This window comes from Typopeltis vanoorti, chromosome 13, assembly GCF_054136105.1.
Source record: "Typopeltis vanoorti isolate ZY-2024b chromosome 13, IOZ_Tvanoo_1.0, whole genome shotgun sequence".
In the NCBI taxonomy this organism is placed as follows: Eukaryota; Metazoa; Arthropoda; class Arachnida; order Uropygi; family Thelyphonidae; genus Typopeltis; species Typopeltis vanoorti.
In genome coordinates, this window is record NC_143561.1 from 66,313,434 (window position 1) to 66,331,745 (window position 18,312).

The 18,312-nt window shown below is 36.5% G+C and overlaps 1 protein-coding gene across 1 annotated transcript in view; it reads left to right on the forward strand.

The window, feature by feature from the left end:
* LOC150100239 (uncharacterized) overlaps positions 1–18,312 on the forward strand; it is a 50,281-nt gene that overhangs the window by 3,758 nt on the left and 28,211 nt on the right. Inside the window, exon 2 of the mRNA XM_090402618.1 lies at positions 3,922–4,010. Coding sequence (XP_090258744.1) covers positions 3,922–4,010 — 89 coding nt within the window. The remainder of the gene's footprint in view (positions 1–3,921; positions 4,011–18,312) is intronic.

The window sequence follows — 18,312 nt, forward strand, 5'->3', positions numbered from 1 at the left end:
TTTAAATGAATATTAAATTATTTTACATTTAAGGATGATCCCATTTTAAGAGAAGGAATCGAATAAATGCGACACTCTGTGATAAGGAGATGCTAAATACGGAATGATGTACCATCACAAAGTTGGAGTACTTTTTAAAATAAATATTTCAGTGATTTACAAAAAACACACTACCTAACTTTATTATTATTATTATTAAACTGGTATCTCTGTGTAGTTTTAGGAGACTTATAGTAGGAGGCTCGTACCGGAGCATACAATGACTGTCATAATTCTCTTCATAACCATGTACATTCCACTTCCTCAGGCAACATATTCCACTCATTGATTCACTCGCTATACGAAAAATCTGCTTCTCACTTCCTTGCTACCATATGTTGAAATCTCCCCTGTAAAATTCCTTAACTTATATATCGTTATCATATGACCTTCAGTCTATATTAATTTATTCTTGTGTCCAACATTGTACAAATATATCGTGAGCTCTCTCTATCTATCTAAAGCAATATCAACAGATACAAGCTGCTATTATAAAAGCCTATCCAGATATCGCTACACCTCGGGGATCCGTATTCCTTCTAGAAACTGCTCGGACTCCAACTACAAGAAAATATACCACTTCCTCATGTCAGTGCCTCCAACTTCGCTCTTCGTATATTCATCCTTAATCCTCTCATCTACAAGGCTGAACATGCCACTCAGTTTTCAGTGGGATCTTCCATATAAATCGAAGTGTGTCAAACCAGATTCCGACATACAGTGGAGATTATGGCATAACATCTTGCCAACTCCTTCTAAGCTAGACAAATTTCAGCTCAGAGGATCTGTGTCTATTCTGTGACGTTTCAGGTACTTTGGAACACATATCTAACCTGTCCCGCAAACAAAGCAATGATCACCTATGTCCTGAATACTGCCTCTAACATCCGTAACTACGCCCACAGCCGAGAAGACTACTGGAATTTAGTCCATACAGAAGAAAACAGACACAGAATATGCAATTTCCTCTTCATCTGCGCTAAGGCTGTCATCTACAGCTTCTACCTAAAAACACACAAGAAATAACCGGCACCGAATCTGCACAAACCCTCATGTATAGCCTACGTCGGAAATTACAAAGCAGGCTTTTACTGGAACTTGATTACTACAAAGAAACAAGAACTGTCGCGAAATTCATAGAGGAGTGGAATCCAACGGGTACCCTGTTCTGGATTGCCGACGACAATACACTTCATCTGAAAGATAACTAAGAGTGAAACTGAACTGTAATGTTGATTCATTTATTGCATATTCTATTGCACATCCGAAAGGAAAATCTTTCTTTCTCTGTAATATATATATATTTATAATATGTAAATAGTCCTTTTATTATCTATCTTCTAATGTATATTTTATCAAGTTAAATAAAAAAAATATCTATCTATCTATCTCCACCGGTCTCACATCTTACTGAAATCTGAAACCAAAGCGACCCCATGTGTGGACAAGTGTCGATGTGGTCAGATCAAGACTTATAAAGAGAAATAATAATTCCTTATTCCGTTAGGATTCAGATGATTAGGAAATTCCTTATTCCTAATCATCAGTGTATCTTTCTCACATTAAGCAGTTTTTTTTTCTTTGTGTCAGTATTTCTCTAAATTTCAATTCCTTATCTACTATCATACTTCGATCGCTATATTTTCAAATTAAGAGATGAAAATTATTTATCAAAAAAAGTAAAATTGTTCATTTATAGGAATTTTTTTTTCTATAATTGCGACTTTTGCGTAGATTATTTCTGTGTAAAAAGTGGGTACATTGGTAATCCTTTGATAACTGTTAATACACGATATACTAAAGCAAAAAACTTTTGCTACCGTCAAAGATAAAGGTTAAACAGAATTAAATAACTCATCTCACACACACAGCGGACCGTCTTGATTGTTTCTATATTAATGACCATCGGACTACGAATATTCAGTGCGTTTATTGTTTTGTTCATTCTACCAATACTATAACAGTTGTGAAAAAGAATGTTAATCACAATAGCTAAATAAAAAGCAGAGCGTAAGTGTACCTTTAGCATAAGTTTCCCTTTGGAAGGACGTTTCAATGATTGACATTGGTTGGTAGTTTTTTTTTTTTTTTTTCATGTGCTTTCGAGGTTTCAGAGAATTTACTCTGCTGCGTAGACAAACAAATAAAAACAATTACGTTCCTGTAACCTCAAGGTCAGCCTGTTTCGCCTTTATATAATTTAATCTCTTGAAATCCTGGTCTTAATCTTGCAATCCTGGTTTTGTCTCACAATTACAAAAATGTCTCTGCGTTTTGAAATGTTCTCGCATGTTTTTTAAATGTAACGGAGTCGAGAGTAAACGTTTTATTTTTATTTTATTTTATTTACTTTAATGATTCAGTTAACTGCTTTTTTTTTTTTTTAATTTAATGTTCGTTTCATTGTGGAATGCTAAATAAGCATCACTCCTTGCATAGAAAAGTATAGTACGCTCATCAACAATGACTTGATTATCACCTCAAGTCATCCAGAGAAATTATTCCTATTTCTCTGATTTCTCATTCCGTATGAGATACACTAAAGAAAGCAATCTAGAACCCATATTATAGCTGTATGATCAAATTCTTTGGAACATCCTTTTTTCAGGTTATTATTATCATCGCTGCCATGACTACATGAAGTCAAAAAGACTAATCGCTACGACAGTTGGAAAAATTAGTTTCATTTAAAGTAATGTTATTAATATTAATATTAAGAATATTAATATTAATTAATCTCATATTAATATAACTCGTATATTTCTATTATAAACATTTCAATTAAAACTTTCCGACATATTTTGAAAAATAAAAAAAAATAAAAAGTAAATCAGTCGACTGTAACTGATAATAACATAATATTTTTGTTGTGGTGGTTTGTTTGTTTTATACATAGTAGGAGCAGTGTAGTATTTTCTTATAGTAATATGAATAAAATTTGAATATTTTATTGTCAAAAAATTATCCTTGATATAATTTTCATGTTTGGTATACAACTCCTTACACTAGGTGGCCGTTCTGTTTGCTTGTTTATTTATAGTGTAAGAACAACAAGCAAAAGAATTTAGAATTGTTTCAAAACGTGCGTTAATATATGTTTTATTAAAATTAATATGAATGTGTATGATTTAGCTGATTTTTAAAAGTTTTCACATCTCATCAAGCGGTAAGCTTTAATTTATGAAATATAGTAGCTTATATAATCTTCCATATTAATATTATAATTGCACATCATTATTCCATGAATATTATACTCCCAAAGTTCTGTCCTTATTTTCCCTATTGTTTGTTTCTTCTTGAATTTTCTCTATTTATTCTATTTTATGCTGTGCTGTATATTATTTGGTAAAGCTGCAGTTCTTATTCATTTGTGCATCGTTTTTGTTTACCCAATTTCTCTACTTTTAAGAAAAATAATTTTGTTCGCTGTAATCGGATACTGTCTTTTAAATAATTTTTAAGCCGTATTCGCTTTATCTTTTGCAAAGTTAAAAAAAATAATAATAACTTCGTTATTCATGTGACTCTTTCTACACGATATGTGGTTATTTAATAGTTTTATATGGAATAATTCTACGCCAATAGATTTTAATTTGATAATACTATCATGAATTGTGCAATAATCTGTATCCAAGGTGTTCAATGTCTGCTAGCCCACATAGCTAATGCGGCAATCGCTTTCAATTTATTTGTAAATCAGTTATGCTCGATTCTCTCAAAGACAATAGAATTTATATAGCTTTGCACACGATATCTATTTTATTTATTCTTTTTATTTTTTGCACGCGTCAATTGTGTAAATGGCACTGTGTAAACAGGTTTCTTTGCACACAGACACTTTATCACCATGAAATTCCAACAAAGAAGAGCTGGAGTGATTAGTACATGCTCTGCTTGTAACTACCAGTTATTCTGAAGATAAGGCACAGCTGAAATTTGCCGGAATTCCTCTTAATCAATGGCCTCTGCGGGTAAGATTAATCGTTCGTTAACTTAGTCGTAATATATTTAAAATATAGAAAATGATTTTTAATAACTTTAGTCGAATAATTTTGAATGAATTTGATAAATCAGGCTTATAAAAAGAATCGCTGCATTCTTTAATAAGCCTGATTTATTACTTTTAAGTTTCATCGAACCAATGTTTTGTACTGTTATTTATAAATATTGTGGATATGGTGGGCGGTAGATGGCGTTGTGTTGGTTGTACTAATTTCACGTAGTTTCACGAGGATTAAGGGACACGGTGAGTGGTAGTGTGCCCTCCCTTCCACTATGAGTCCCTGGACGGAAGTGTCACGTAATAATAAGAATAAAAATATGCTATCAACTTGTGGAAACTGTACAACCACAAAAGTCAACAAAATGACAAGTGAATGCATTGTGCACATATTTTTGATATATATATATCAGGGGCGGCTCGTGCATAGGCATTACGGAACTGCAGCACCCCAATTTTTCTCGATATATAAATATATTTATTAATTTATTTATATTTGCTTGTAATATTTAATTTTATCATCAACAATCCTATACAATTCTCTTGTATAAAAAATAATAATAATCCATCTTGTAGCTAGGGGGAGGGGGTGCGGTCCACCCCGGGCGTTACTTCGAACCTTTTTGATCTTTTGCAGTTAATTCTAAAATACGGGCTCGAGAACTCAGTTCCAAATATTGTAATACTACTGCGAATTTTGCTCACAATTGCTGTAAGTGTTGCTAGTTGTCAGAAGAGTTTTTCTAAATAAAATTTGATTAAGAATTACCGCCATTACTATGAAATAGACTTCGCCAATGTCATCGGCGATTTTGAGAACAGAAAAGCAAGAAAAATAACATTTTAGAATGTTGAAATTAAAGTTTTACTTCAAAAATAAACATAGCGTTTTAATTTATTTCCCTGTACTTCGTTTTAACTTTTTTTTTGTAGTATTTTTGGTTTGTATTGAGAGGGGCGACAAACTCAGAGACCGCCCCGGGCGGCAACAGCGCTAGCTACGCCACTGCTTGTAGCACTTAGGAGGGTGAAGGACGCTAGCAGCACTGTGTTTACCACATTGTCATATTGCTACGCGCGCGAGCATATGCACATCATAGTGAGATGCGAGCTATTAGAGTCATGCGGCACTGTCGGTCGCGCAGTTCCACTCTTGTTTATATGCAGTTTGGGCCAGTAGTAGAGTGTTCGTAGTGCTTATCGTGTTTACTCCCGTCTCTTTAAATATTTGGACATTACAATTAAAGACATAATATTTGTTATAGGAATTTTGAATTATACTAAACTATAATTTTATCGATAATAAACAATATTTTTTCATTAAACAAAACAAGAATATATTTTATTTTTAAGTAATTTTGAATTATTCCAAACTGTATAATTTTATCCATAATAAACAATATTTTTTCATGTTTTTTTTTTTAAATTTTAATTTTTACCATAATTTTGATATTTTATTCAAACACGAATACGCTGTATGTTCAGTGTGTATGTATATTTCGAAAGTTGCATTACCCCCACGATTTCAAGCCACGAACCACCACTGATATGTGTATATATATATTTATAATGATTTCTGATTTCATTGAGTGCAAAAGAAGTACTTTCCTTAATTTTTTCATTATAAACTAACCTAACCTAAGCTGTTATAATTTCTATTGAGAATGAAAACCTATATATAAAACCTATAAACATGTTTTTATTACATTTACCAGACTCCTCTAGGAATTATTCACTTTAACCGGTTAAAGTGATTAATTCTTGTAAATTATTCACTTTAACCAGTAATTATTAATAATAACCGGTTTTATCACTTTAACTGTAACATATATATATATATATATGAAACGGGCATTGTGATAGGATGCCATATCGCACGCCTATCTGTTCTCGATAAATTGTTGACAATTTGAGCTATCCCAGGTCGACAAACTGTGATACCATACTAAGATGGAAGCGCAGGGATTAAACTGCAAATGCTACTGCAGTGTAAGAAGACTTGAGAAAGTGTTGCTGAATGTAGTGGATGTGCAAATTCAGGGAAACTAGATTTGTTAAGGGGGGGGGTAGATATACAGTCCTTATGGAGGCAGTTGAATGTAAGAATGAATATAATATGCCAGAGCAAATAAGGACAACAAATCTGAGTGGGATAGTTAATATAAGGCATCAAGGTAGGGTTGGGGCTAATGGGGGTCTTAAATTCATGTACACTAATACTAGGAGTATTAGGAACAAGAAGGAAGAGTTTTTGGCCATGGTTGGCACTTCCAGACCACAGGTTATAGGTATTAGTGAAACATGGCTGACTGTAGATGATATAACTAGTGGGATTGAATGTGATGGGTATAGTGTGTTCAGGAATGACAGAGAGAATAAAATGGGAGGAGGAGTATTGTTGATGATAGCTGATGAGCTCCAGCCAAGGAGAATAGAAGTTGAATTGCAGGATAGAGAAAAGAGCACATTTGAGGCCATTTGGTGTGAGATTGTGGCTAGCAGAACTAAATATACAATTGGGTGCTGCTATAGACCAGGTGATGGAAAAGATGGTGGTGACAGTATGCACAAGCAAATAGAAGAAATGGGTGGAAGGAGGGTGATTATTATGGGAGATTTCAACTATGGTCGCATTGATTGGAGTGAGGAGAGGACACACGGAAGGAAGGAACTGGATTTTATGCGGTTATTAAGGGATAACTATCTGCGACAGCATGTAATGGAAAATACTAGGGGTCAGAGAGTGCTTGACCTAGTAATTGCATCTGAGGATTTGGCTGTAACAAATATGACCACATTGTCACCAATCGGTGAGAGTGATCATAGGGTCTTAACTTGGGAGGTGGCTAAAGGTGTAGAATTTTCAATTAAGACAGGGTACATGTGGAATTATCGGGCTGGAAAGTATGACAAGCTTAGGAGTTTGATTGGTTCAGTGCCATGGCATGTACAACTGCAAGGACTAGAAGTTGATAGTGCATGGGAGGTAGTTAAGAAGTGCTTGCATGAAGCAATGGCTGACTGTATACCTAGAGTCCGAATAATAAATCAAGTAGGGGCTAAATGGATGAATAACACCATTAAGCTTGAGCTGCAAAAAAAGAAACAACTATGGAGGGAATTTAAGGAGAAGGGTGACCGGCAGGCACATGAACGGTATAAAGCGCAGGCCAGAAGGGTGACGAGTGTGGTAAGAAAAGCAAAAAAGGATTACGAAAGAACATTGGCCATGCAGGCTAAAGCTACTCCTAAACAGTTTTTTAGATATGTAGCAAGTAAAAGGAAAAATGTACATGGCAGATTGATTTTAAAGAATGCCGATAGTAGGGAGGTAACTGAATCAGTTGAGATAGTTGAGTTACTGAGTGAGCACTTTGCAAGAGTATATCATCCAGGTGGTGACATTGCAGAAACGAATAAACCAGTAGATTATACGGGAATTGTGGTTAATGAAGTGGAGGTGAGTAGTCTATTGCATAACCTCAATGTCAATACATCTGTGGGATTGGATGGTATACCAGCTCGTGTTGTACGAGAAGCAGCTAAAGAATTGTCAGTACCCTTGACCATTTTGTTTAATTTGAGTCTCGGGTCTGGGTTAGTCCCGAGCGGGTGGAAAGAGGGGAAAATAGTCCCACTGCATAAAGGTGGCTCCAAGACTGCTGTTGTAAATTACCGACCGATTAGCATATCAGGAATCATTGTCAAGGTCTTAGAGAAATTAGTCAAGAAAAGAATACAGGATTGGATAGATGAAAATGGGATATTGTATAGGGGACAACATGGTTTTGTGAAGGGTAGATCATGCCTCAGTAACTTGCTCATGTTTTATAACACAGTGACGGCTGAACTGGATAGGGGTAATGGGTTTACAGTGATACTACTGGACCTTGCCAAGGCCTTTGATAGGATACCACATGGAACCCTAATCAGTAAACTGGAGCAGATGGGGATAGATATAGGGTTGGTGAGATGGATAGGAGGGTGGTTGAAGGAGAGATATCAAAGAGTGGTTTATTCAGGAGTGGAGTCTAAAAGACGTCTTGTGACTAGTGGAGTGCCACAGGGCTCTGTTCTTGGACCACTGCTTTTCAATTTGTTCATCAATGATATTGGAAAGGATCTGAGAGGAAGTGTTCACTTGTTTGCTGATGATGCAAAGTTGGGTAGAGCAATTGTGAGTGCACAGAATGTCAAAATTTTACAGGATGATTTGGATAGTTTGGAGGACTGGGTGAGGAAAAATGGATGTCAGTTTAATGTGGCAAAGTGTAAGATTATGCACTTTGGGGTGAAAAGAATAGCAGCAGTATATCGCATTGGTGGAACCATACTCCAGGAGATTGATGAGGCCAGGGATTTGGGAGTGTTGGTGGATAGGGAGTTGAAGTTTAGGGGACACATTGCAAAAGTAACTAAAACAGCTCACCAAATCACTTGGCTTCTGAAAAATACTTTAACATGCAGAGACGAACAAGTTGTTGTTCCTCTGTATCGAGCCTTGATAAGACCCCATCTGGACTTCTGTGCCCAGTTATGGGTACCAGGGTTTCTTCATGATGGGGAGGAAGTGGAGAGGGTCCAGAGACGAGTGACCAAGATGATAGCAGGTCTGTGGAATGAACCTTATGAGAATAGGTTGAAGATTTGTGGGTTGCAGAAATTGGACGATAGGCGAAGGAGGGGTGATATGATTGAGACATTCAAATTACTGAAGGGTTTTTATAAGATTGATCCAGAAGATATTTTTGAAAATATGACTGGTGGTGGGAGGACTAGGGGCCATGCATGGAAGCTGGGCAAGTGCGTGGTTGACAAGGGTGTTAGAGCTAGGTTCTTTACTTGGAGAGTGGTAAATGAGTGGAATAAGCTTCCAGAGTCTGTTGTGGGTACTACAACCGTGAATGAGTTCAAGGCAAGGTATGATAGATACTGTGTGAATGTTGAATAGTTGTTCTTGACATGATGTTAGGGCCTCCCTCGATGAGTCTGTCCACTCCTTGGAGTTTCCCGGAACAATAATAATAATAATAATAATAATGTTGAATGTGGAGTTTCGGGCATCAACTGGAACACGAATTTGTACAAAAACATACAAAATCGAGGCTGACGAAGGTTTCCATGGTAGGACTGCAATAAACAAACCCCATACTACTTGAACTAACATGCAGCATCATCTTCAGTGGTGCAAAAAGCATGCATATTGGGATGTGGAAGCTTGGAAAGCTGTGTTATGGAGAGACAAATCACACTACATACTCTACCGAGCAGATCGACAGGTGTGGGTTTGGTGCATGCCCGGTGAACCTCTTATCAGAGGCTACGAGAGTTTGAAATGGTCTGGTAGCGTATCCTTAAAAAATAATGCAAGGCAAACATATGGGTATGTCAATGGTCATGAGTTGTATTAATTAATGTTGCGACTGCAGAAAATCAATCGCTGGTACATCTATGGCCTCAAGGTTGCATAGTTAATATCATAATGTTCTTCGCGCTTTTGAGTTAAAAGCAAAGCCTAGATATATTTAGAAGACCTCTCAAATTAAAACAGGGTATATTTAAAACGTATACATTATTTCTAAAAATATTTTAACTGTATAATCCTAATATTTATGAGTAGCTAATAATATTTATGATTAGCTACTCATAAATTTTTCAGAAGAGTTTTTCTAAATAAAATTTGATTAAGAATTACCGACATTACTGTGAAATAGACTCTACCAATGTCATCGACAATTTTGCAAACAGATAAGCAAGATTTTCTGTTGCTCTACTGCTCTTTACTGGTCTACTGATTTTCTCTCTCTATGTTCACTGGGCATCTACAGTATGGTCACTGTAGATGCCCAGTATGGTCACTCCGATGCTCGATGATGTTCCACACCAGGCCTCGCCATGTAGTTCTGTTATTTGCTTTTCTGGCAGCTTCAACTCTCTGAAGATCAGTCACTCCACACATGCCATCCATCCATCTCATTGATGGTCTACCCCTGCCAGGAACTTTACCTTCTATTACTGTTCTGAGAAGTCCTCCTTCCATCCTTTCTGTGTCCAAAATATTTTAATTTTCTTCTGTCTATATCCTTAAGGAGCCTTAAAGTTCTACTAATCTTTTCTAACACCCATTCATTTGTATGCCTTTCAGTATATGATATCCTCAACAGCTTTCTGTAACACCACACCTCAAAAGCAGATATCCGTTTCTTATCTGACTTCTTTAGGTTCCAAGTCTCGCATCCATAAGTCACTGTTGGAAAAACAACTGCATCTAAAATCCTCAACTTTGTTCCCATGGAGATAGATCCATCCTTCCAGATTTTAGCCAGATCTCTGACTGTTGTTTTAGCCATTCCTAACCTTTTTCTGACATCTTCTGAACAGCAATTCTTCACGTTAATAATGGATCCCAGGTACTCAAACTTGCTGACTTCCTCAATTCTTTCTCCATTAAGATACACTTGTTTCTCAAGAGCTTCTCTGTTTGTTTTTCCTTTTAGAACCATGATCTTTGTCTTGCTAGAATTGAGTGGAAGTCCTCTGTTATTACTGATCTTGTTAACTTTGTCAAGAATTAGTCCTAGTTCTTCCATGATACAGTATTCCTACAAAGGAGTACTGTATCATCAGCGTACCTCAGATTACTGATCAATCTACCTCCTATCATAATTCCTGTCCTGAACAAAGCTCAGGACAGGAATTACGATAGGTGGTAGATTGATTTTCTACTGCTCATAAATATTAGGATTATCTAATCCTAATATTTATGAGTTACTAATCATATTAGCAAAATTAACTAATTTTGCTAATATGATTCCATTATGAGTGCAGTAACTGACATTCAAAGAGGTGGCCATCATTATATTGAACATGTGGATAACAGATGCATAATGGTGATGCCAAAATATTGAATCTATATAGGCAGCGACTTAATTTTCCATGTCCCAGTAGTGTAGTCATACTTGAAAAAAATGGCATTTACTTTCAGTATTTGGCTTTTGATTTTTTGAAATTGTTTACCAGATTTCTTGTTTGCTCTATTAGTGATAGGTGATTGTTTTGGTTTTTAATGGCATCTGTAAGTGATCTCACTGTCACCATCAATTGTTATAGTCTTTTGGTGAGATGTTAAGTTTTAATTCCTGGAGTATAACAGTTATTTAACTACAGCAAGTTGTTCTGCTTGATTGTTTGAACAGAGGGGATGTAGTTTGAATCAGCATTATTGTATGATGGACAGAGTATTCAGTATTCCTTCTGATTATTACTGACTTGTTTCCCAGCACACAGACATCCAGTGTCTGCTTTGTGTCTTTTCTATCGACATTTCCAACGATAATGTTCATCCCATCTTATATCAATAATTCTGCGACTCATCTCGAAAGTTGCGATAACTCAAGCTGAAAGCATTAATCAGTGTGCAGTATCCAGCATTGAATTCTATGAGAGACTACCATCCGACTTATCGGAAGCTTGAAGTGGACTGGTAAGTATATTTGGTTTTCAGAGAATAGTTTCTTGGTTATCTAACTCTTAGCCTCTCCTCCCGTGGTACTATTGTACTATAGGTTTGTATTCTTACATAGGTGGAAATGTCATAAAAAAAACATCCTCTCTGCTGATGTTCATAATAAGTTTCTTCTTGTCTTTCTTACTATAAAAATACAAGGGTGTTTCCATACGTTTCCGGCCTGACTAACTTTTAGAAGTGATAGAAAGAAAATAATTGTGTCACTTTTCAACATAATCTCCCTTTACTTCAACACACTTTTCACATCTTTGAATTAACATTTCTATGTCCCTGAAAAAAAATACTCTGTACTTTTGTCTGCAAAATGGCCTAAAACTGCCTTTTTCACCTCATTGTCATCTGCAAATTTTCTTCCAGGCGAAGCACTGCCGAGAAAAGCCATGGTCACTCAGTCCACCAAGAAGATCGTGGCAACAGTCTTTTGGGATTTCTGGGGAATTCTCTTGATTAACTTCAAGGGACAGGAATACCATCGTGAATGCAGAATGCTGAGTCATGGTGTTCGTCCTTCACGACAATACACCAGTCCATATGGCTATTGTTGCAAAGGCTGCAGTGAAGGACTGTGGCTTCCAGGAGATTGAACACCCACTCTATAGCCCAGATCTAGCACCCTTGCCTAATACTGCTTCTCGAAACTGAAGAAAAATCTTTGCTCTTCTTGGTGGACTGAGTGACCATGGCTTTTCTCGGCGGTGCTTTGCCTGGTTTGCACCACTCCATTGATTCCCTTTTGGAATGAGAATCATAATACAGGAGCATAGTTTCATCCCTGGTGATAATGGATTCTAGCACTTCTTTCTGATACTCTTGGCAAAGCTCTAAAAACTTGCAGGAACAGGTTACATGATGCTCCTTCTGAATTGAAGAAAGAAGCTGGGGGGGAACCCCCCTTGCACTGACATGCATCATGTGAAACTTCTCGTTAATGATGCAAAAGACGGTTGTTATAGAAAGTCCCAACCTTGCTGAGATTTCTTTGAGCTTCAGGGGTCTGTCATTGAGCAGTTCCTCCTCAAGACAGGCATTTTCCTCAGTCATCACTTCCACAGGCTGATCATCATGAGGATCATCTTCGATGCTTTCTCTTCCCAGGCGAAACTGTTTAGCCTATTCCTTCATGGTGAAATATGAAGGAGATGTTTCCCCATAAACACCATCCAATCACTGTTTGATAGCACTTGGAGAAAGCCTTTCTTTGGTGAAAAAGTTTATCACAGCGTGGTACTCTATTTTTAACATTACAGCCACTTAGCATGCCACGTGTTAGTCAAATGAGTGCTTCAACTGAATGATGCAAGTAGAGAGTTGAAGCTGTTAAACTAAGCTCCCCATAAATGGTGCTATCTGTCATCACAATGTTTTAAAATTGACGCGAATTTTGTATGTCAAGTAAGTTGACGCGAAGTTTGTATGTCACTTACAACAAAGGACTAATTTTTATAACTGTTGACATAAATTTCGATTTTCTCAAGTGATTGATGAAATTGCATAATCCAGAACATTTAATACAAATTCACGTAATATTATAAGGTAACTGACCATCCTCTGATTTGGGGGGGGACAGGCCCCCCGAAACAAGATTAACTGTCCCGACCTATTTTTGTCCTGGCTTTTCAATTCTATTTCGCTTTTCTGATTATGTTCACCATTAAGTGAGTGCAACACCAAACTTACCTAAATATTTAGTTCTGGCAACATTGTAACCTTTCGTTATACTCTATTGCAGTGCTTCCCAAAGTGTGATATGAGTACCCCCCCCCCCAGATACGCGAAAGATCTTTAAGGGGATATGAGGCACTTTTTTTTTATTATTATGATTACCTTATTTTAACTTATATTTTTGTTGCCATGCTCTCGTACATAACGCAGGTCTAGTCCATAATTAATTTTTCCATAGCTTTTAAAATCGTACTCCAGCCACGCAGTTCAAACTGTTTATATTAAACATATAAATTCAAATCGTTTGAACCAGATGGGGAGGAACCATCATACACACAAATCCTATCATGCCTCTCCTTGAATCCGTTCACTATCAGGGAACTCACAACCAATTCTGGCAATCCATTCCATTCACCCACCACTCTCCATGCATAAAATCTGGTCCGTACATCCCCGACTAACCACACTCTTACATAACTTCCATGGATGGTCCCTAGTTCTCTGACTATTTGCCATATATTGAAAAATTTCTATAAACCCCCTTTAATATCTTTACAGTTTCTATCATAGCCCTCTTTTCCAGCTATCAATTAAACTTTATAACCCACAAACCTTTAACCTATCCTTGTAGGGAGTATTCCACAGACCTGTCACCATCTCGGTCACTTATCTTTGAATTCTCTCCACCACTTCCTGGTCCCCAAGAAACCCAGGTAACCAAATCTGTGCACAGTAGTCAAGATGTGCCCAAATCATTGCCTTATAAAGATAATAACTTCTTTATCTTTATTTGTTAGCATGTTTTTCAACACCCAAGTAATTTGTTGAGCTATTTTACCATCTTTTGCAATATGGCCTCTGAACTTTGACTCTTTGTCCACCATTGTCCCCAAGTCCCTAGCCTCATCAATTTCCTGCAACTCAATATCATCAATATGATATACCATATGCAACATTTTCAACCCAAAGTGCATAACCTTACATTTTGCAACATTAAATTGACAATCATTTTCCTTTGCCCACAATGTCAATTTATTTAAATCATCCTGCAGGATATCTACATTACCTTTATCAACTATTGCTCACAATTAATTCTGGCAATCCATTTCATTCACCCATCACTCTCCATGCATAAAATGTTCCCAGCTTTGCATCATCAGTAAACAACTGAATATCCCCTCTTAAATCTTTTCCTATGTCACTGATATAAAAATTTAAGAGTAGTAGCTCTGGTACCAAATGCTGAGGTATTCCACTAGTCAGTATCATTCCCTAGATTCCACTCCATCATATACTAGTCTCTGGTGTCTATCTGTCAGCCAACCTCATCCATGCTACTAGCCATATATATCCATTCCCATTTGCTCCAATTTTTGTAGTAGTTTTCCATGTGTATTCTTTCAAATGCCTTGGCAAAGGCAAGCAGTATCATGATGTAGCCATTAACTTTATCCAGTTCTACTGTTCTTTTATTATAAATGTGAATACATTACTAAGATAGGACCCACCCTTTACAAAGCGATGCTACCCATTATAGAGTATTGCATCCCTATTCACCTACTGTTGTAATTTACCTTTTGCCAACTTTTCCAATACTTTAACAACCAATCCTGATATATTAACTGGTCTGTAGTTTGCTCTCTCTCTCTCTCTCTCTCTCTCTCTCTCTCTCTGTCTTTGAGCCACCTTTATGCAATGGCACTATCTTACCATCTTTCCACTCCCTTGGATCCCTGCTAGAGCTGAGACTTTGATTGAACAACTTCGTCGGAGGCAATGCCAGTTCTCTTGCACATTCACTTAGTACACAGGCTGATCTACCTCAATGCATTTCTAACATCAGAACTGTAAAATCACCACCTGGATGATACACCTTTGCAAACTGATCACTCAGCAACGTCCAGTCGCCTTCCTACCATGAGCATCATTTAAAGTCATTCTGTCATAGTCATTTTTCCTGTTACTTGCTACATAACGAAAAAACTCTTGGGTTTACTTTGGTCTGTTTGGATAATTCTCTCTCATAGTCTGATTTGGCCTTCCTTACTAGTCATCAGTGGTGCACCCAGGATTTAATCTTGGGGGGGGGATGAGTTGAATGGATAAAAATATTTTTAATACAATGTTTTAATTACATTCTATCCCTGTAACTACTATATCACTTTCAGTCAACTAGGTCTCACTGATGCCTATACTTTTTGGCCAAGTTGAGCTTACTAATGCCAAAAACTCCTCACCCTTATTTCTGATACTTCTTGCATTTGTGTACATGCATTTCAACATCACTTTGTTGAAATGCATGTATACGAATACATACATTTCAACAAATAGTTACCCTTATGTAATTTCATTAGCAACCCATTCAAATTGGAGACCTGTAAAATCCCATTTGGTATTGCTGTGCACATGCTCATTTATCACAGGGGGTAGATGGTTGCTTCATTTCATCCTCCATAATATCTCTAGTTTCCCTGGTTTTGCACTATCACACTCTCACTAAACAACACTTTCTCCAAAATTCTTTTATTATTATTATTATTGAAAATGTACATTTCATAATTTTTGTTTCGACTGTATGTATGTTGGATTTGTATAACTAAAATGTATTTAATAATTAAAAAAGCAAAAGCTTTTGATAGACTGCCACACAACAAGCTGGTAAATAACTTGAAACAGATGGGATTGGATAACAGACTTTTGAGTTGGATGAGTGACTGACTTTCAGATAGGGATCAGAAAGTTGTATATGAGGGTGCAGTATCCCAAAAGAGAAAGGTCAGTTTTGGGACCATTGTTGTTCATTTTGTATGTTAATGATATTGGGATGGGTTTAACTACTGGCTGTATGCAGATGATGCAAAACTAGGGAAAGCAATGCAGAGTCAAGCAGATCTTATGGTTTTATAAGAGGACTTGAATAGGTTGCATGTAGATTTGGTAAGCAACGATGAGATGCAAAGTATACACTTGGTGGAGAAACTTTAAAGGAAGTAGAGGAGATGAAAGATCTAGGAGTGATGGTGGAAAAAGACCTGAAATTCAGAGGCCACATTGCACAAGTTGTGAAGATGTCACATCTATATCTTTCATCTCTACTTCTTTGAAAGTTTCAGATGATGCGGAGGACTCTGATATGGAGAAATAGAGAGGTGATGATGCTATTGTATAAGGCCTTGATCAGGACACATATGGATTATTGTGTACGGATTTTGTTGCCTGGTTTTCATGGTGACAAGGATATGTTGGACAGGGTCCAGAAAAGATTCACAAAAGTGGTCAGTTGTCTTTGGAATGTGGAGTACAAGGACATATTGAGAGAATATAAGTTGCAGAGCCTCTTGAATAGGAGGAAGAGGGTGGGGCTATGATTGAGACATATAAGCTAGTCAGGGGATGTTATCAGGTTGACATGGAAGAGATTTTTTCATAGAATGGTTTCATTGCTGGACATTATAAGGATAGTGTGAACAGAGGAGTGAGGAGAAGGTTCTTTGCATAGAGAGAGTGGTTGGTTAGTGGAATGCATTGCCTGAGTATGTTGTGAATGTCGACACATTGAATCAGTTTAAAGCATGGTTGGATGACCATTGTGTTCAATAGTGTGTACCTCCCATGATAAATCTCTAATTCCATGGAGGTCAGATGTTAATAATAAGAATAATAACTGTTTAGCATGTTTGTAATTCAAAAAAAAAAAAGAAAAAAAATCAGCTAACAACTTTAATTTCCCTTGTAGAAAGTAAGCCAAGTCTCCAAAGTTTGTATTTCATTATAACTCAAATTTTAAAGAATAAGCACCTTTGTTTTTATTTGTGTTTAAAAGAAATATTATTGTTTGGGAGAATCAGATAGTTGCATCTGATTCTCCCAAATTGCCTTTTCCCTGAGAGAGGAAAAGGCAATCTGGTGCTTTAAAATTTTACAAGGAGTATACAAGTAGTGAAAGTTTGGGAAACATTGCTCTAGCTAGAACTGAACTAGAACTGAAATAGCTACCGAACGCTGTGAATAATGGTTTGTGTTATTGCTATGATGTGTACAGACTCTTCTGATCTGTACGTTGAGTAGTAATACTGCTTTTTGATATGCATAACTGAAAACCCGATGGCCTGCCAAACTATTCTAGTAAATGTGTTTATTATATTTTATTCAAGTAGTTGATTATGTAATATACTTGTGAGACTGTAAGTTACTTCAGTCTTTTGGAAAATAAACATGTACAAATGAAACGTTTGTGGAGGAAAAAATGGAGGAAAGAAAAGTGTATAATTTAAAAATAGTGTCTTCTCCCCTGCCCCACCTCCCCAAAAAGCCAAAAATTTTATAATGACAACTCAAGTATGAATAATCTTCATGTGCTATAATGCTATTCTTCTTACACAGAGACATTTAAATCAAAATGAACTTTACAGATTAAACTGATCACCAGATTTCATTCGCAGTCAGTAATTTTTGGGTAATTCAGACAATACCTAACATATATAAGCAATATCAACTACACCAGTGTGTTTCATGAAGAACTTCCCTTAATTGGTAAGAAGTAAGAACAATCAATTTGGTATACAGTTTCTTTTTGTTTTTTCATTTTGTTCAGTTTTTTTTTTTTTTTTTTTTGAAAAAAAGTATATAAACTAGTTTATAATGAGTGACAAGTGACATAGGGAAAAAATTATGCAGTAAATGGAGTCCCACATTAAAAAGAAAAATGTGAATATCTTAAAGAAAGACATTGTGAGAAAAAACAAACTATAGAAAGAAATGTATCAAGCTGATCATCAGTTCCCTTTTCTCTTTTCAGCTCCCCCCCCCCTCTATCCATCCAACTTCCTCTGAAATTCTTTTTTTTTTGTCAAGTTAGTTTATACCTTTCTGTTTAACGTTTTCCTTTTGGGATCCATGCCAAAGTTGCCCTTGGAATTTCTGTTCTGTCCATTCTGTGTACATGGTCAGTCCACTTCCACCCCATGAAGTAACACAGGAGGAGGGGGAATGTTGGTATCTTAAATCCTTTCTTTCATACTTACACGGTGATCAGAATACATTATGGAGACAACTACCGTGTTAGAGCAAAACTTGACTTTAA